Here is a 13,509-nt window from a genome sequence, read left to right as displayed (position 1 = left end):
CTTCGTAGAAGTCGTTGCGTTGGTCTTCGGCGTCCGTGAGCTGGGTGACCTTATATGTCTTGACGTCTTCGCAGAGGTTGATGTATTCGTCAATCCATACCTGATGGTTGGTTTTCTTGATAGCGTTCATGTGAGCATCCCAGCGTTGCCGAATGGCCTTTCTCTGGGCGGAATTTGAAGGGGCCAGGTGATCCTTAAGAGCCTTGATCTGGTCCTTGACTTCCTTCTTGCGAGCCCAGTATTCGTACAAGTTGGCGTGAACAGTCTCCTTCAAATGCGTCGTAACCTTCTGGAGAGCATTCTTTTGTTTGTCGATGAGTTTTTTCGCTGATCTGCCAGTCTTTCAGAAGAGCATCATAGTTTGTATCTTCGGGCCTTGGACGAGGCGTCGATGCAAGTCGTTCTGGGCGTTTATCTTCAGGAGTCTCTGGGTTGATCAGTTCCCAGACGTCGTAGCTGTTGGCGACCATTTCCACAGAAAGAATCCACAGGCGCCAGTCAGCTGACGTGGCCAGCATGGGCTTCACAAGTTCGGCCATGGTGGCAGGCAGGCTACACGCGGGTACCTGCGTCGAGAGGTCGTCGAGGGCGTGCAAGCGCCTCGGTCAGGAACGAAGCTGCCAAGGGCGTTCGAGCACACTTGGTCAAGCGAAGAGCACCGAGGGCGTGCGAGCACCTCGGTCGAGAGAAGCCGTCGAGGGCGTTCGAGCACCCCGATCCGGCGAAGTCGTCGAGGGCGTGCAAGCACCTCGATCACAAAAGAAGCTGCCAAGGGCGTTCGAGCACACTTGGTCAAGCAAAGAGCGCCGAGGGCATTCGATCACCTCGGTCAAGATCAGGCTGCCGAAGCACCTGTGCCAACAAGGGGCAAGTAGGGTCAGGCCGCACGAGCGCCTGAGACGAGAGAGAGGGCAACCGTAGTCGTGGCGTTGCCGCAGGTAGGGCTGATCTGAGTCAACCCCAGTCCAATGAGGTAGTGTTGTCAAAGTGAAGATGCGTGGAGAGGCATCGCGTAACAGAACAGGAAGGGATAGCAATTTGCACAGCAGACTTAACCACTGAGTCACTACAACCGCAACAGACTTAAAAGCCTGCTGTATATCGATTGTAGCTGGTCAGCAGAGCGCCGGGCTCATAACTGTCAACCTAGCACCGAGACATGAATGCAGACATCGAACAAAAGATCAGTGTAGATTGAGGATTAAAGGAGCGAGTGATTTCTTATCTAAAGGAGCGATGAGAGTCGGTCTCTTATACCCGTGTTCAGTCTGCCGATTCATAGACAGCAGGCTGTTGCCTGACGCTAGTTGTGGTCGTTCACTCTCATCGTGAACTTGTTCACGATGATCGTGATCCTTGTCTCCAACAGTAAGCGAAGGTCTCCGGAGCTTGACACAAGAACAAGCAATACACACAGATTGAGGCGATCCACAAGGATAACCCTACTTTGCAACATGATCCCTCCTTTTCGTCCGCGTAAGGGGTTGCACGTAAGGGTGGGTCGCCACGTTATCCTTGAATGGACCGGAAGCATACCGATGTTGTCGGTCTGATTCCGTCGATAGCCCACTCTGTAGACTCACGCAAACCGGGACGGTCCCGACTGAATTGCATCTTTCTAATTTCCTGTCTACTATTGGCAATTCAGATCCTTGTCTAGATATGGGGTACTGTCGGTAGATTAAGGAAGCCCCGGCATGGATTATTGCAGCGTATTGGTCACTTCGTGAATGGATAGCTGTGTTCCTTGCAGAAAGCTGTTGTTTGGTTGAATACCCTCCCCTGTTTATGACGAGGGATATCATGCAACTTATTTGAGTCGTATAGTTAAATAATGGCTCTACCGTACACCTGTAGAAAGTTGATGTAACAAATGTTTAGTGTCATCCGACCCATAGTCTTTCCTTCAAATCAACACCAGTCACTCTTTCAACATGTACTCTCTTCGTTCTATTTTATTTTCACTTCTAACCTTCGGATGGGTCGTCTATTCCCAAAGAATTGATACCCACTTTCATGCTCTTCCACCAGCATACCTGGACGCTCTTGCGGCAGCCGGTGGTGATCCGTCGGGATATCCCACTCCAGAATGGAGTCTTGATGCAGCCATTAAGTCGATGAAGTCAATCGACACTGCTTTGGGTAAGTTGAACTCACTAAAACATTCCTCATTTGCTTGGTAGCTAACTGGACATTGTAGGAATCCTCTCCGTGTCTTCCCCTGGTGTCTCGATCGCTGGAACTGGTGGTGCGGCTAGAACCCTCGCTCGTACCCTCAACAAAGACCTCGGTAACTACGTTTCCAAGAGCAAGCATAGGGCAAAACTCGGTTTCTTCGGTGTTCTTCCTGATTTTCAAGACCTCAATGGCACCTTGACCGAGATTGACTACCTCTATCAAGAGCAGAGACTATGCAACGGAGTCACTGTTTTCACGAGCTATGGTGGAAAGCTCCTCGGTCATCCTGACTTTGCTCCCATCTGGGCTAGATTTCAAAAGTACAAGGCTCTCATCTTTCTGCACCCTTCCGTCCTGGATGTTGAGCCTCACTTGATCGGCCCTGCCATTCCCCAGCCTGTCATTGACTACCCTCTCGCTACCACCCGCGCAGCAACTGATTTAGTCATGGCAGGCAGGCTTCAAGCTTGTCCTGACATCGATATCATTCTCTCTCATGCCGGCGGCGCAGTACCCTACGTTGGTAGCCGCGCCATTAATGCATTAGCCATCCCCTCCATTGCAAAGGTCGCCAACGTCAATCTTGTACAAGCCAAAAAGGACTTTGCCCGTTTCTATTACGATGTTGCTCTTAGTACGAGTGCTGCCCAGCTAGATGGCTTGCTTGACTTTGCTGCTTCTGATAAGATCCTGTTTGGATCTGACTTTCCTTATGCTCCTCAGTATGGCATTGATGCTGTCCTGTTGGAATACAATAAATATGTCAAGACAAACTCACGAGGTTCTCAAGTGGCACCTCAAGTGTTGCGACAGAACTCGATCAAACTTCTTAACAAGCACTCTCAGTTCAGACAGTATGGTTGAGGTATCGTTACCTTTACTTGATTGACAGTGGTCCCTGGGAATTTGTGACCGGAAACACGAATGATTTCTTTCTTGTATATCTACTATGTATTAATAAAAACTCATCAATGGGAGGTCATGCAGGCATTTAAACTCCATGCCTTTAACCCTATGCGTTCACCTCGTAGATTCTGGTTCACTAAGTGCTTGTAGAAGGTCCTGATGACAATGAGCCTTATCAGCGTCACCACTACCTGCAGATGTGATGTAATGTCTCTACTGTGCCCAAGCATCACCCCTCTGGTGATTCAGGATGAACAGTTGTCGCAGTTATTGTAAAATGTGGTATCCAGTAGTTAAAATAACACTATACTATGCCTTTACACTGTTGTCTCGCGGTTTTCCGAGAGTTGACATGCATTCTCTATCTCTCACGACTACTTAGATAATTCCTCAAGTGCCTTTTTCGCATCCTCACTCTCATCTATCCCAAACTCGTGTGTGGGGTTTTCTTCAAGTCCTTGACTCGGCAAGAATGAATTTTCTTGTCGGTGCTTCTCCAACAGGCCACGAGCATTCTCATGTAACTGGCTAGCGTTGATTTTGCAGTCGCTTTCCCATTTGGTATACTTTGCGTATGCCAATAGACCGGCATAGATACCCACCTTTGGCGCGTAAGGAAAGTCACTCCCCCATAAGACACGCTGGGGATCAGCAAAGGCCTCCAGGGCTTTCAGTTGTGGTGTGCTTGTAGCAAGAGCTAGATCATAATGGAATCGTGATAGAGCTTGGTTTCTGTTGGATTGCGCTCAAGTCAGCATCTGTCCTGATTGAAAACAACTATCTAGGCTCAATGCGGGTTACTCACGCCTGCAGCATACTTACTGCCGCTTTAGATTTGATGGCTGGATGGAGAAGAGAGCCTACAGCACGTGCACCAAGATAAGGTAGGGTGCCACCACCATGACTAAGGATGACGTTGATGTTCTGACATTCTGTAAAAATTCCCGAGAGAACAATTGACAGAGCTGCCCTGGTTGTTGCTTGGGGATAGTCGATGACTGGCTGAGGTAGGAACCCAGCGATGTTCTCAGGTATGATTCGAACGTGACCTGGATGAACAAATATCAAGGCTTTGTGATCATCTAGACGCTTCCATATCGGTTTGAACGCATCGTCACCAACAAGTTTATCACCATAGGATGACATGACAATAACACCGTTAGCCCTTTTTTTAGCCATAAAAATGTCGTCAATCTCTGCCAATGTTCCTTCGATGTCGTTGAAATCAGGAAGACTGGCAAAAAAGCCAAAGCGGCCTTCCGACGATTGACAAATTTCCCAGACTTCGTCATTGACAGAACGAGTTAATTCGCGGCCTGCTGGCGTGGGACCTAGTAATGCTGGGCCTGGAGCAGTAATTGATAGAACGGAGAATGAAGATCCGACTGTATCACTGAATCGTATACACTCTTCACGAGTCCATGACGGGGTAGGCCATCCGGAGGGATCGCCACCGTTTTCATTGAGTGCTTTGAGATAGCTTGGGGGAATGACATGAATGCTGTATCAGGTTAGGGATTTCGTGGTATGTTACGGGGAATATGTCACATACTGAGTGTCAATTCGCGAACTCTGAAACTTTCGGCCTAAATAGGACATTGTCCAGCTGAGCATTGTATTGCTAAGGATCAAAGGTTGGTGAAGAGGCAAGCAGATAAGGGTTTAATGCTTAAAGCTTGTAGTAAAAAAGAGTGGGTAAGTAATGCTAAAGAAAAAGTAAATCAAGGAGACTCAAGTATATGGGACGGACAAGGTAAGCTATTTATTTATCTCTCAGCATTGTAACAAGCTTTCTCGATCTCAGCCACCGATCACAACCCCGCTTCCTCGGCTTTGTGGGATGCCAGATTGGAGGTACATAACAGGCATATAGTTGCTTCTTGATTGGTTTTTCATCGACAATACAGGTGGGGATAGTCCACATTTGGGACTAGTTGGAGTCCTCCAAACGAACTAACGGATTTCTCCCGCGACCGTGTCTAGGATGGAGTGTGAGACGGGTGACAGGGGAAAAAAAAAGTTCGGCGATGGAGGGAATCTCCTGAAACGCTTTTATTCATATTCTCTATAACCTTTGAACTATCCGTTGGCTCATGGTGGGGCAAGCCCCCAGGCGATCCAACTAAGCTTGCTTAGTTGACTACAAAATTCCGAGACAGCGTGTTATCGAACCGAGCAGGGCATTAGGGGTTGATGGGCAGAGCAATCTTGTTCCGACGCCCGTAACCAAGGGGCCGTTGCGGTCTCTGTGGAGATAGACGTGTGACTTTGTGTCACTGTAACAAGGTGTCCTCGTCGGATCGAACCCGATGACCAAGACCCGATCCTATCGGCTGATAAGTGAGCACGCACAGTGTCCTGCTTCAGTCGTGCTCTGGCGGGACGGCATCCGGAGCCTTCGGAACGATTCCGAAATGGGCGCCAGCGCAAGCCACCCGCAGAATTTAATAGATCGATGGGCAAAAGAATAATTCGCCATTAATGCCCTTTATATAGGGATATTTAACAGAACTATTCCATACCACGGCAGTAAATCGCTTTAAACACATCGATAGGTTATAAGCTCTAACTAAAGTAATAAATCCCTATTACTTATAAAAATAATTCGTCATCACATCTTGCTGATGCGAGCAGCGACGCACGGTTTCCCCATTGTGAACAAGCTATACGCACTCACTCGCGCATCGAGAGCAACTCGGTTAACAACATAGCCCTGAAGGGTTACCTAGGGGCTCTCATATCTGGACCCTCGGAGATCCTACAATGGAGACCGATAACACACGAGCAAGAGTCGCAATGGCCTGCGAGGTCTGTCGCAAGCGTAAGCGGAAGGTGATAACTCCGCATCCTTTCACCCATACCTGCGAGACCTGTGAACTGAGCTGTCTCACGTAGTGCGATGGAGCAATGCCCAAGTGTTCATGGTGTTTGGTGAAAGACACAGACTGCAATTATGTCGTGGATAAACCAAAGAAGTATGCTGCATGATGACCCCCCACATCCCTCCCGCCTCCGCGTTACTCAGCGGTTAAACACCCAGAGATTCCCAGAACTTTAACTAACTAGGGGTCCCAACCAGGAGAAATCCTGACCCAGACTACATTGCAACGGTGGAGGCACAGGCAGAAGCTCTAAAGGCGGAAGTACGCCGACTAGGAAACCTCGTCACTGTTTCAACGATACCGAAACATATTTGCGATATTTTGGAAGAAACATGTGATACCGAGAATGCCCCATCCCAGCTAGACACTAGCACCCAGCAGATCTCGGAGGAAATTGATTACACAGGGGGCTCGCCGGCAATCCACGATATTAGCGAACTTACTTGGCGGCTGAGTATCGATGAGAGTGGCGAGACCACCTTCATCGGACCCTCGGGCAACTTCTGCTTCCCAGTCTCACATCCTCCACGCGGGGAAATGAAACGAAAGACAGACGCCGGCGATTATCACATACAGGAGCCGGTAACATTGAGGCTGGATCCCAACACATCTCGGGTCGCCAGGCACCTTGTTTCTCTCTTCAATACGTTTGTGAACCCTGTCCACCAATTCGTCGACATGAGCACACTCGGGAGCCTCGAAGCCAATCCATACTTCAACGCCGTGGATATTCTCACTTGCAAGATTCTGGCAGCCGGCGCACTCTTCTCGGATGACTCGGAAAGCAAAGCCCTTGGTGACCAGGGCTGCCGTCAGATCAATCAAATCAGATCAGGACCCAAATCTGATCTGAACTGATAATTTGCCCTCTATATCTGATCTGATTGATTGATTGATAGATATCTGATATATCATAGCTCACGTGAAGCTATCCCCATCCTCAGGATCCTGCCCTAGGTTCTAACTGGCCTTGTTGCTCAAGCATAGGCCCCCTAGAGTAACACGCCCTCCCCTGATCCAGTTCTTCAGTAATTGGACCGACTCAATGCTCGATCCAAGCAGGGAATGCCGCTGTGAGGTGACTGTAAGCTTCGCAAGACTGAATGCTCTCTCACAGTCAGTTGCCATGGCCGGAATAGCAAGGACGTCCAATGCAAATCTGCTTAAACGCGGGAAAGCGTTCCTATGATCAATCCACCACTGAATAGGGTCATTCACCTGCTCCGGCTCAAGCCTGTAGTATCGTTCAAGCTCACTGCCTGTTGCTGAGAGCTTAGGCTGCCGGCTTTTTACCCACTGCTCAAACCTACTTTGCTCAGGTCGGGGCGTTAACGAGGGCGTGGCGAAAATACTCTCCTCAGAGGCATCATCGTCGTTTGAGTACCAACGCTCAAAGTAGCCTTTGATGCCATCCTTTGCATCCCGAAGCCATTGTAGCTGCTCCGGGGAGGTCCAGTTAGTCTCAAGCCACCGGAGGCCAAGGTCCGGATTTAGAACAACAGAGGCCGCAAACAGAGGCGATCGCCCGAGGAGAGTGTAGTACTCGTTAAGCTTAATCCAAGCATTATTGATGCTTGCCCCTAATACTTGCACGCTCTTGGCCCTCCATACTAGCAATATTGCTCATGGAACGAGCATCGCCCTGTAGGTAGTCCTCTCGAGAATGTGCAGGGAGGGCATCTTCATTAAACTGTGGGCTGGCAAGTTGATGGGCCGGAAGAGCTGTTTCGCGGCGGCGGCGTAACGGCGTGATCTCATACCCCTGAAGTCGTGATGGTAGTCGTTGCTGGCGTGAGGGTCGCTCTCGGGTTTGTCCGACTGCTGATGGTCGCGCAGATATTGATTTCACACCCGTAGCTGGTTCGGGCTCCTCTCCCTGGATCATATGTCTTACTTCCGCAGCTAGATGAGCAGTTTCATCCTCGTAGAGAACCCTCCAGTCTTCGAGATGTTCCAGAATAAACTCCATCCCTGTCATGACCTCCCAGAGCCGGCCGTGACCCCCGCTTGTACCCCATCCCTGTGTTCTCATCGTCATATTATAGATCGGCTCCAAGATATGACTAACCTCCCTGAGGACCTTCCAGTCATCAGAGGTCAGGATGTCAGCTGTAGGAACCCTTCTTGAGGCGTCTGCTTCCAGCCCTAGCTCTTGAATGAAGCTATTGAGCTCAGACTGCTTGATCAAGGCGCGTTCGATCATCATATAGGTCGAATTCCATCTCGTAGCGTTGTTCTGTATGACTTCAAGCTCGGCCGTTGATTCTTCTGCAAGCTTGTATATGTCCGCCTCCTCCTGCTCCTTGGCATGTGCTTTGAATGCTTCGGTGCGTTGCGGAGAGGCTCGGATGAACCTGACGATATTATGAAGCTTCCCAACTGGACCCTTAGCTCGCCAGTGTTCGAGGTCTTCTTCAACCCGCTCCAGCATGCCATAAGCCTCAGATTGAAGTTCGAAAGAAGCTGCATCATCGCCATAGAGGAAAGCTTGGGCAACAAGGTTTAGAATATGCCCGAAACATCGCATCCTTCGTGCCTCCGTATCCGCTCGAGTCATCGAGGCATCGAGAGTTGTGTAGAGGCTTCGCAAGCAAACATCGTTGCTGGTCGCATTATCACAGATCGAGACCCCAAGCTTCGAATCGATCCCCCCAATCACGGACGACATTCCTTATAGTGTAGGCGATATTCTCGCCGGCGTGAGACCCGATCTGCCTCCTGAAAGCCAGCAGCCGGCTTTTGGTATAAGTTGCTCTGGTCAATATAGTGACCAAAGATCGAAATGAAAGCTAGTCTGTTTGGAGAGGTCCAGAGATCGAAGCTGATATGTACCTGGGTAATAGCCTTGTCGAGTTCCTCCTTGACGGCCGCTTTCTTTAAAGAGAGTATATCCTCTAGGTCTTTCTTAGCTGCAGTTCGACCCCAGGGCACCTGGGTATAAAGATCAGGGTCTAGCTGACGGAATAGCTCTTGTAGGTAGGTACTCTCGAAGGTAGTAAAGGGGAGATTAGAATCAACAATATAGCCAACTGAGAGCTCTCTGATCCGCGCCATCTTCGCTCGGGGAAGAATGAAGGAAGAAGGAGCTGGCCGTTTCTTGGATGCGCTTCTTTGAAGATCGAGGACCGACGAATCGTCAGATGAGCCCGGTTCGAAGGTCTCGGTGATCCTGTGAGCTCTGAAACTGTTAGTAATACCCAGAAAAAGGGAAGGACCGCCAACTTGTAAAGATGGGCTTGTGCCGAAGATGTCGACTGAGCATTGAAAAATCGCGGTGTGCCCTTATCATCACAGAGCCGGCAACACCAGATATCCCCGCTAGATGTATTGTCTCTCCTCAATTCTGCTAGGAACCAGCCATGGTTTCCGATCCAGCTTCGCCGGCCCCTGCTCTTCCTCCTATCTAAGAGGCTTGCAATAACGAAACGTCGTTGGCCCCAAGTAATCTTGTAAAGGTCGTCAACGGAAGAATCGGTAGTCGAGGCTAAAGCCAAAGCGGCATCATACTGCTTGGCGATGCTCTTAGGCCGGGATCCGAGACGAGGAAATGCGGGTGGTGGCGATGACGACGCGCTGCCAGCAAGGCTGCCTTTTTAAAGCGGTCTCGGACATTTTGGACTATGATTAGCAGAAGGTCTAGATAGCTTCAAAATTAAATAGCCAAGATAGGTTTCTGACGATCCAAGGGTGGTGTATGTTCATCTGGCTAAGGCTATACCGTGATAGAGCGAGAGTAGGAAAAAAGGGGGAACCTTCCTTCAGATTTGCCTCCGGCCAGGACCCAGGCAAGCAGGGGTCCAGGACCAATCAGCTCGGCTGACCCCTGTAACACCGTTGCTTTTCGGAGAGAGCCTTACTCTCCGGAGTCGGAGCATATAGATGATCCGGCAGTTCTAGGGTAACCGCTCTCTGTGCAAGGGATATCAGATATATCAGATGTATAGACGCTTGTATCTGAATTGATTGATCTGATGAAATTCCATATCTGATTTGAATTGATTGATTTGATTGATATATCTGATTGTTAATCTGATCTGACGGCAGCCCTGTTGGTGACAAAATGGCCGACTACGCAGAGTCTGTGATTCTTCAGATTTGTCGCGAGAGACCAAGTGTAGAGACAGTGCAGGCCTTTTCAATTCTCTGTTGGCGAGAATTAGGACTGGATAACGAGAATATGGCTTGGATGTATGACTGTAAGTGTCCTCAATCGCGCCTGAAGCTGCCACAATCCCTAACAATCTCCCTGAAGCAATGGCCGCTAGCTTGGCGCTACACCTCGGGCTTACGGTCAGCTCACTAGAAAACCTGGACAAAAGCGGCAGGCGCGAGACAGCTGGGGTGAGAGCTCCGAGTTCGCAGCCTCTGCGCATACGAGCGCTCTGGAGTACGCTGCTTTTAGACAGGTGAGACATATGCAATCCGTGTCACGCCACCCGTTGGACTTGAGCTGACAACGGTAAAGAATTGCTACATCAATGATGGGCCGAAACTGCATCATACCGTGGAGACGAGTTCAGGCATCGACCTTCGCCACTGCGACTCCAGATCCCTCGCAAGATGAGGTAGTCTTTGATCATCACTGCAGGCTATGGTTCATACACGACCAGTACATGGATAGAATGTATGTCCTGCCGGAAATCTGTTTTCTTGTTCTTCTTACCGCGATCAAATAAATCTCGCCCACAGTTATGCCTTTGGATTCAACAAACTTGATGAGTCTGAACGCTTCAATCTCCTTCGAGGCACGCGAGCAGTTATTGTCATTTTACCGGCAATTAGACCCTCGCATCCAACTTCAGAAGGACACTAGTTCCCCCCAGGTTATCTTCCTGCACATGTCGTACAATATGTCTCAGCTGTTGATTCACCGGCCATACCTCAAGGAGCCACTCGACAGCGCAGCCCATCGGTTGTCACTACGGACCATTTCCATCGCAGCGGGCGCCATGGTTCACCTTCTGCGTAGGTACGAGAAGCTGGACTCGTACGAAAAGGTGCCGCCCTTTGTTGTCCACAACGTGCTCTCAGCGGTAGTCACGCTTTCGTTGATGGCTACTGCCAAGCAATCAAACCTACGGAACAGATCAATCAGCCGGTTCCGTGTCTGTGTTAGCGCCCTCGAGGCCATCGGGCGCAGATGGTCAAAGGCGAGAAAGGCCATTCTTATTCTGCGTCAGCTGGCCCAGCGCTGGCGCGTCTCCATCGCGCTGCCCATGCACCAAAGCTTCCCTCTTGCACCACAACAAGGCCCGGAACCTCCTGTGATGACTGCTGAAGATGGCCCGACGGATACGACGTACACATACCCAAGCCCCGAAAACGATGCCAGTCCAGCGGCGGAACCGCTAATGACCGAGCAGTTGGATGCTATGGAGGCCGCCTCAGTTTGGCGGACGATTGATCATGTGGACTTCATCGACTATGGTCAAATGGACTTCTGGGCTTTACAATATATTAGAAACTAAAGTTTAGCCATCGGGGAGGAGGCCGGGCAATATATCTACAGCGACGACACTTCTTTCACCGGTGAGGGCTCTCGTCCATCTGCAGGCGTTGGATACGAGCAAATAAAACAAAAATTTTATAATAAAGGAAACCCATGCAATCACACACAACACGACCAGATGCGAACTGCAGGGTCAAGCAAGATAATTGGATTTTATTACCCTAGAGACTAACTATCTACCATGTCGAATTTCATCTATCTATACATGATAGTGATTATATATCATATCTTGACAGAAGCCCGGATGTGTTTCCCAAAAATATACAGCGGGATTGTTGTTAGAATAATGCCAGATGTTAGTGCACCTCATGTGCTAAAGAAAATCTTAGCACCATGGTTAGCATAGTAATCGTTCAACATACAAGTGAGACCAAAAGCAAAAGCACTCTTGACAAGCTAAAGAAATATCTTTGTTAGTTGCGCGTATGCAATAACAGTTTGAGGAGGAAGTACTCACCATAGTCACGCTAAAGGCATCCGCTGCTCTGTGCTGGCAAATATCGTTTGAGTACGCAACAATGCCGGTACAGCCTACGCCAACACCAAAATTCAGGAAGCCCAGGAAGACAGCACAGGCCCAGATAGATAAACCATTGGTTATGGCCATGACCAGGCCGAATGAGCCAATAAAAATGGTGATCAGGGTTGGCACGAACACTACCAGCCGGAACCCAGGCTCATAGACACCGCCGTTTTGTTTAACCATAAGCCGCGCCATCCAATCGCACATCCAACCACCCAGAATGGTCCCGATAGCAGATCCAACCAGAGGGGCAATGCCGATGAGAAGGCCTACGGATGTTGGGGACAGATTATAGGGGGGAGCCGTAAAGATCTGGTCGGCCACGGCATCCTGGATAATGACCCAACTGTAGGTGACAGACCACATTGCGCACGCCCAGATGATAGCCGGGTGCCGAGGGAGGCCCGGGGGGCGGAGAAGAATGGGGATGAGCTGGGTGATGGGCTGCATCTGAACATTCTTCAGGCCCAGGGTTTGCTTCCACAGCGCCGGCTTATCAGGGGGACCAACCGAACTGGCATCATTGACAGAGTCTGGAGCCCCAAGCGCTGGGCTAGCCGAACTCTTTGCTTCAAGGTGGTCCGAGACCGAGATGGAAGGCTCAACACCGGCAACGACCGAGTCACGGTCGAAGAGTGTCTCGGGCATAAGGAAGAAGCTGAAGCAGACAAAGGCGAGGGCGAAGGAGATGGCTAGCAGACGGAAGCTCCACTGCCAGGAGAGGCCGTTGATGACATAGCCGCTGATGACTGGGGATGCGTTGACCGAAACAATGACGGCAAAGTTCCAGAAGCCAGCACGACTACCGCGTTGGTGAATGAAGAAGGCGTCGTTGATGGATGCTGTGCCGGCGACGGAGAAGAAGGTGCCCATACCGAGCCCCTGGAAAATACGGGCACCTAGGAGGCTGTTGTAGGACTTGGCACTGCTAGCCTAGACGCAACCAAAGACCATAATGAGCGTCGTAAACAGGAAAACGAGCCGCCGACCCCAGAGAGTGGTTAGAGGACCGCAGACGTAGGCGCTAACCCCCAGAGCCATGACCAGAGATCCATTGAGGAGCGTCACCTGGGTCAGATTGATTTGAAAGGCGGCGGCGACGATGGAGAAGCCCGGGACCAGGACAGGACCGACGACACCAGTCACACAGGCCCCGTAGATGAGAGCGGCAAAGTACAGCTCTTTGCGGATCCGTGACATGTTCAGGGGATCAGCTGGCGAAGCAGACGGCTGCGGCACGAGGAATACCTCAGCATCCTGCGTATTAGCAGACAGATTTTTGAGAAGCGATGTACTAGGGGGTGAGGGCTGGTCTGCCGCAATCTTGAGAATTCCGAATGTCATCTTTTTTGATTCCTCTAACAGAAATGGGCAAGACACCAGGACTGTTGGAAGTGCAAAGAGCAGGATAGGATATTGTTTGGCCATGCATCTCGGTATGATGGTCCGTCCACTATATAGTGCTTGCTTTCTCAATCAATTCAATATGTACTCCCCCATACCAAAGGTCC

At 50.1% G+C, this 13,509-nt stretch overlaps 5 protein-coding genes across 5 annotated transcripts; 3 read left to right on the top strand and 2 right to left on the bottom strand.

Annotated features, from left to right (window-relative positions):
- Positions 1–1,934: 1,934 nt before the first annotated feature.
- Positions 1,935–3,042, top strand: NCS57_00001500 (Amidohydro-rel domain-containing protein; the record flags this gene model as incomplete). The annotated part of the gene is made up of 2 exons (XM_053050109.1): positions 1,935–2,142; positions 2,201–3,042. The coding sequence occupies 2 exons, from the start codon at positions 1,935–1,937 to the stop codon at positions 3,040–3,042; spliced, it is 1,050 nt and encodes a 349-aa protein (XP_052918624.1).
- A 416-nt stretch (positions 3,043–3,458) lies between these two features.
- NCS57_00001400 (Amidohydro-rel domain-containing protein) lies at positions 3,459–4,683 on the bottom strand (the record flags this gene model as incomplete). The annotated part of the gene is made up of 3 exons (XM_053050108.1): positions 3,459–3,816; positions 3,890–4,585; positions 4,637–4,683. The coding sequence occupies 3 exons, from the start codon at positions 4,681–4,683 to the stop codon at positions 3,459–3,461; spliced, it is 1,101 nt and encodes a 366-aa protein (XP_052918623.1).
- A 1,164-nt stretch (positions 4,684–5,847) lies between these two features.
- NCS57_00001300 (Zn(2)-C6 fungal-type domain-containing protein) lies at positions 5,848–6,824 on the top strand (the record flags this gene model as incomplete). Its single annotated transcript, XM_053050107.1, has 2 exons — positions 5,848–5,905; positions 6,151–6,824. The coding sequence occupies 2 exons, from the start codon at positions 5,848–5,850 to the stop codon at positions 6,822–6,824; spliced, it is 732 nt and encodes a 243-aa protein (XP_052918622.1).
- Positions 6,825–10,816: 3,992 nt separating this feature from the next.
- On the top strand, positions 10,817–11,434 carry NCS57_00001200 (Zn(2)-C6 fungal-type domain-containing protein; the record flags this gene model as incomplete). The annotated part of the gene is made up of 1 exon (XM_053050106.1): positions 10,817–11,434. One exon carries the CDS (start codon positions 10,817–10,819, stop codon positions 11,432–11,434), a length of 618 nt encoding a protein of 205 aa, XP_052918621.1.
- A 337-nt stretch (positions 11,435–11,771) lies between these two features.
- NCS57_00001100 (MFS domain-containing protein) lies at positions 11,772–13,342 on the bottom strand (the record flags this gene model as incomplete). Its single annotated transcript, XM_053050105.1, has 4 exons — positions 11,772–11,788; positions 11,838–11,871; positions 11,933–12,897; positions 12,943–13,342. The coding sequence occupies 4 exons, from the start codon at positions 13,340–13,342 to the stop codon at positions 11,772–11,774; spliced, it is 1,416 nt and encodes a 471-aa protein (XP_052918620.1).
- Between the last annotated feature and the right edge of the window lie 167 nt (positions 13,343–13,509).

The sequence above is a fragment of the Fusarium keratoplasticum genome, chromosome 1 (genome assembly GCF_025433545.1).
Source record: "Fusarium keratoplasticum isolate Fu6.1 chromosome 1, whole genome shotgun sequence".
Taxonomy (NCBI): Eukaryota; Fungi; Ascomycota; class Sordariomycetes; order Hypocreales; family Nectriaceae; genus Fusarium; species Fusarium keratoplasticum.
This window is presented reverse-complemented; position numbering and strand designations above follow the sequence as displayed.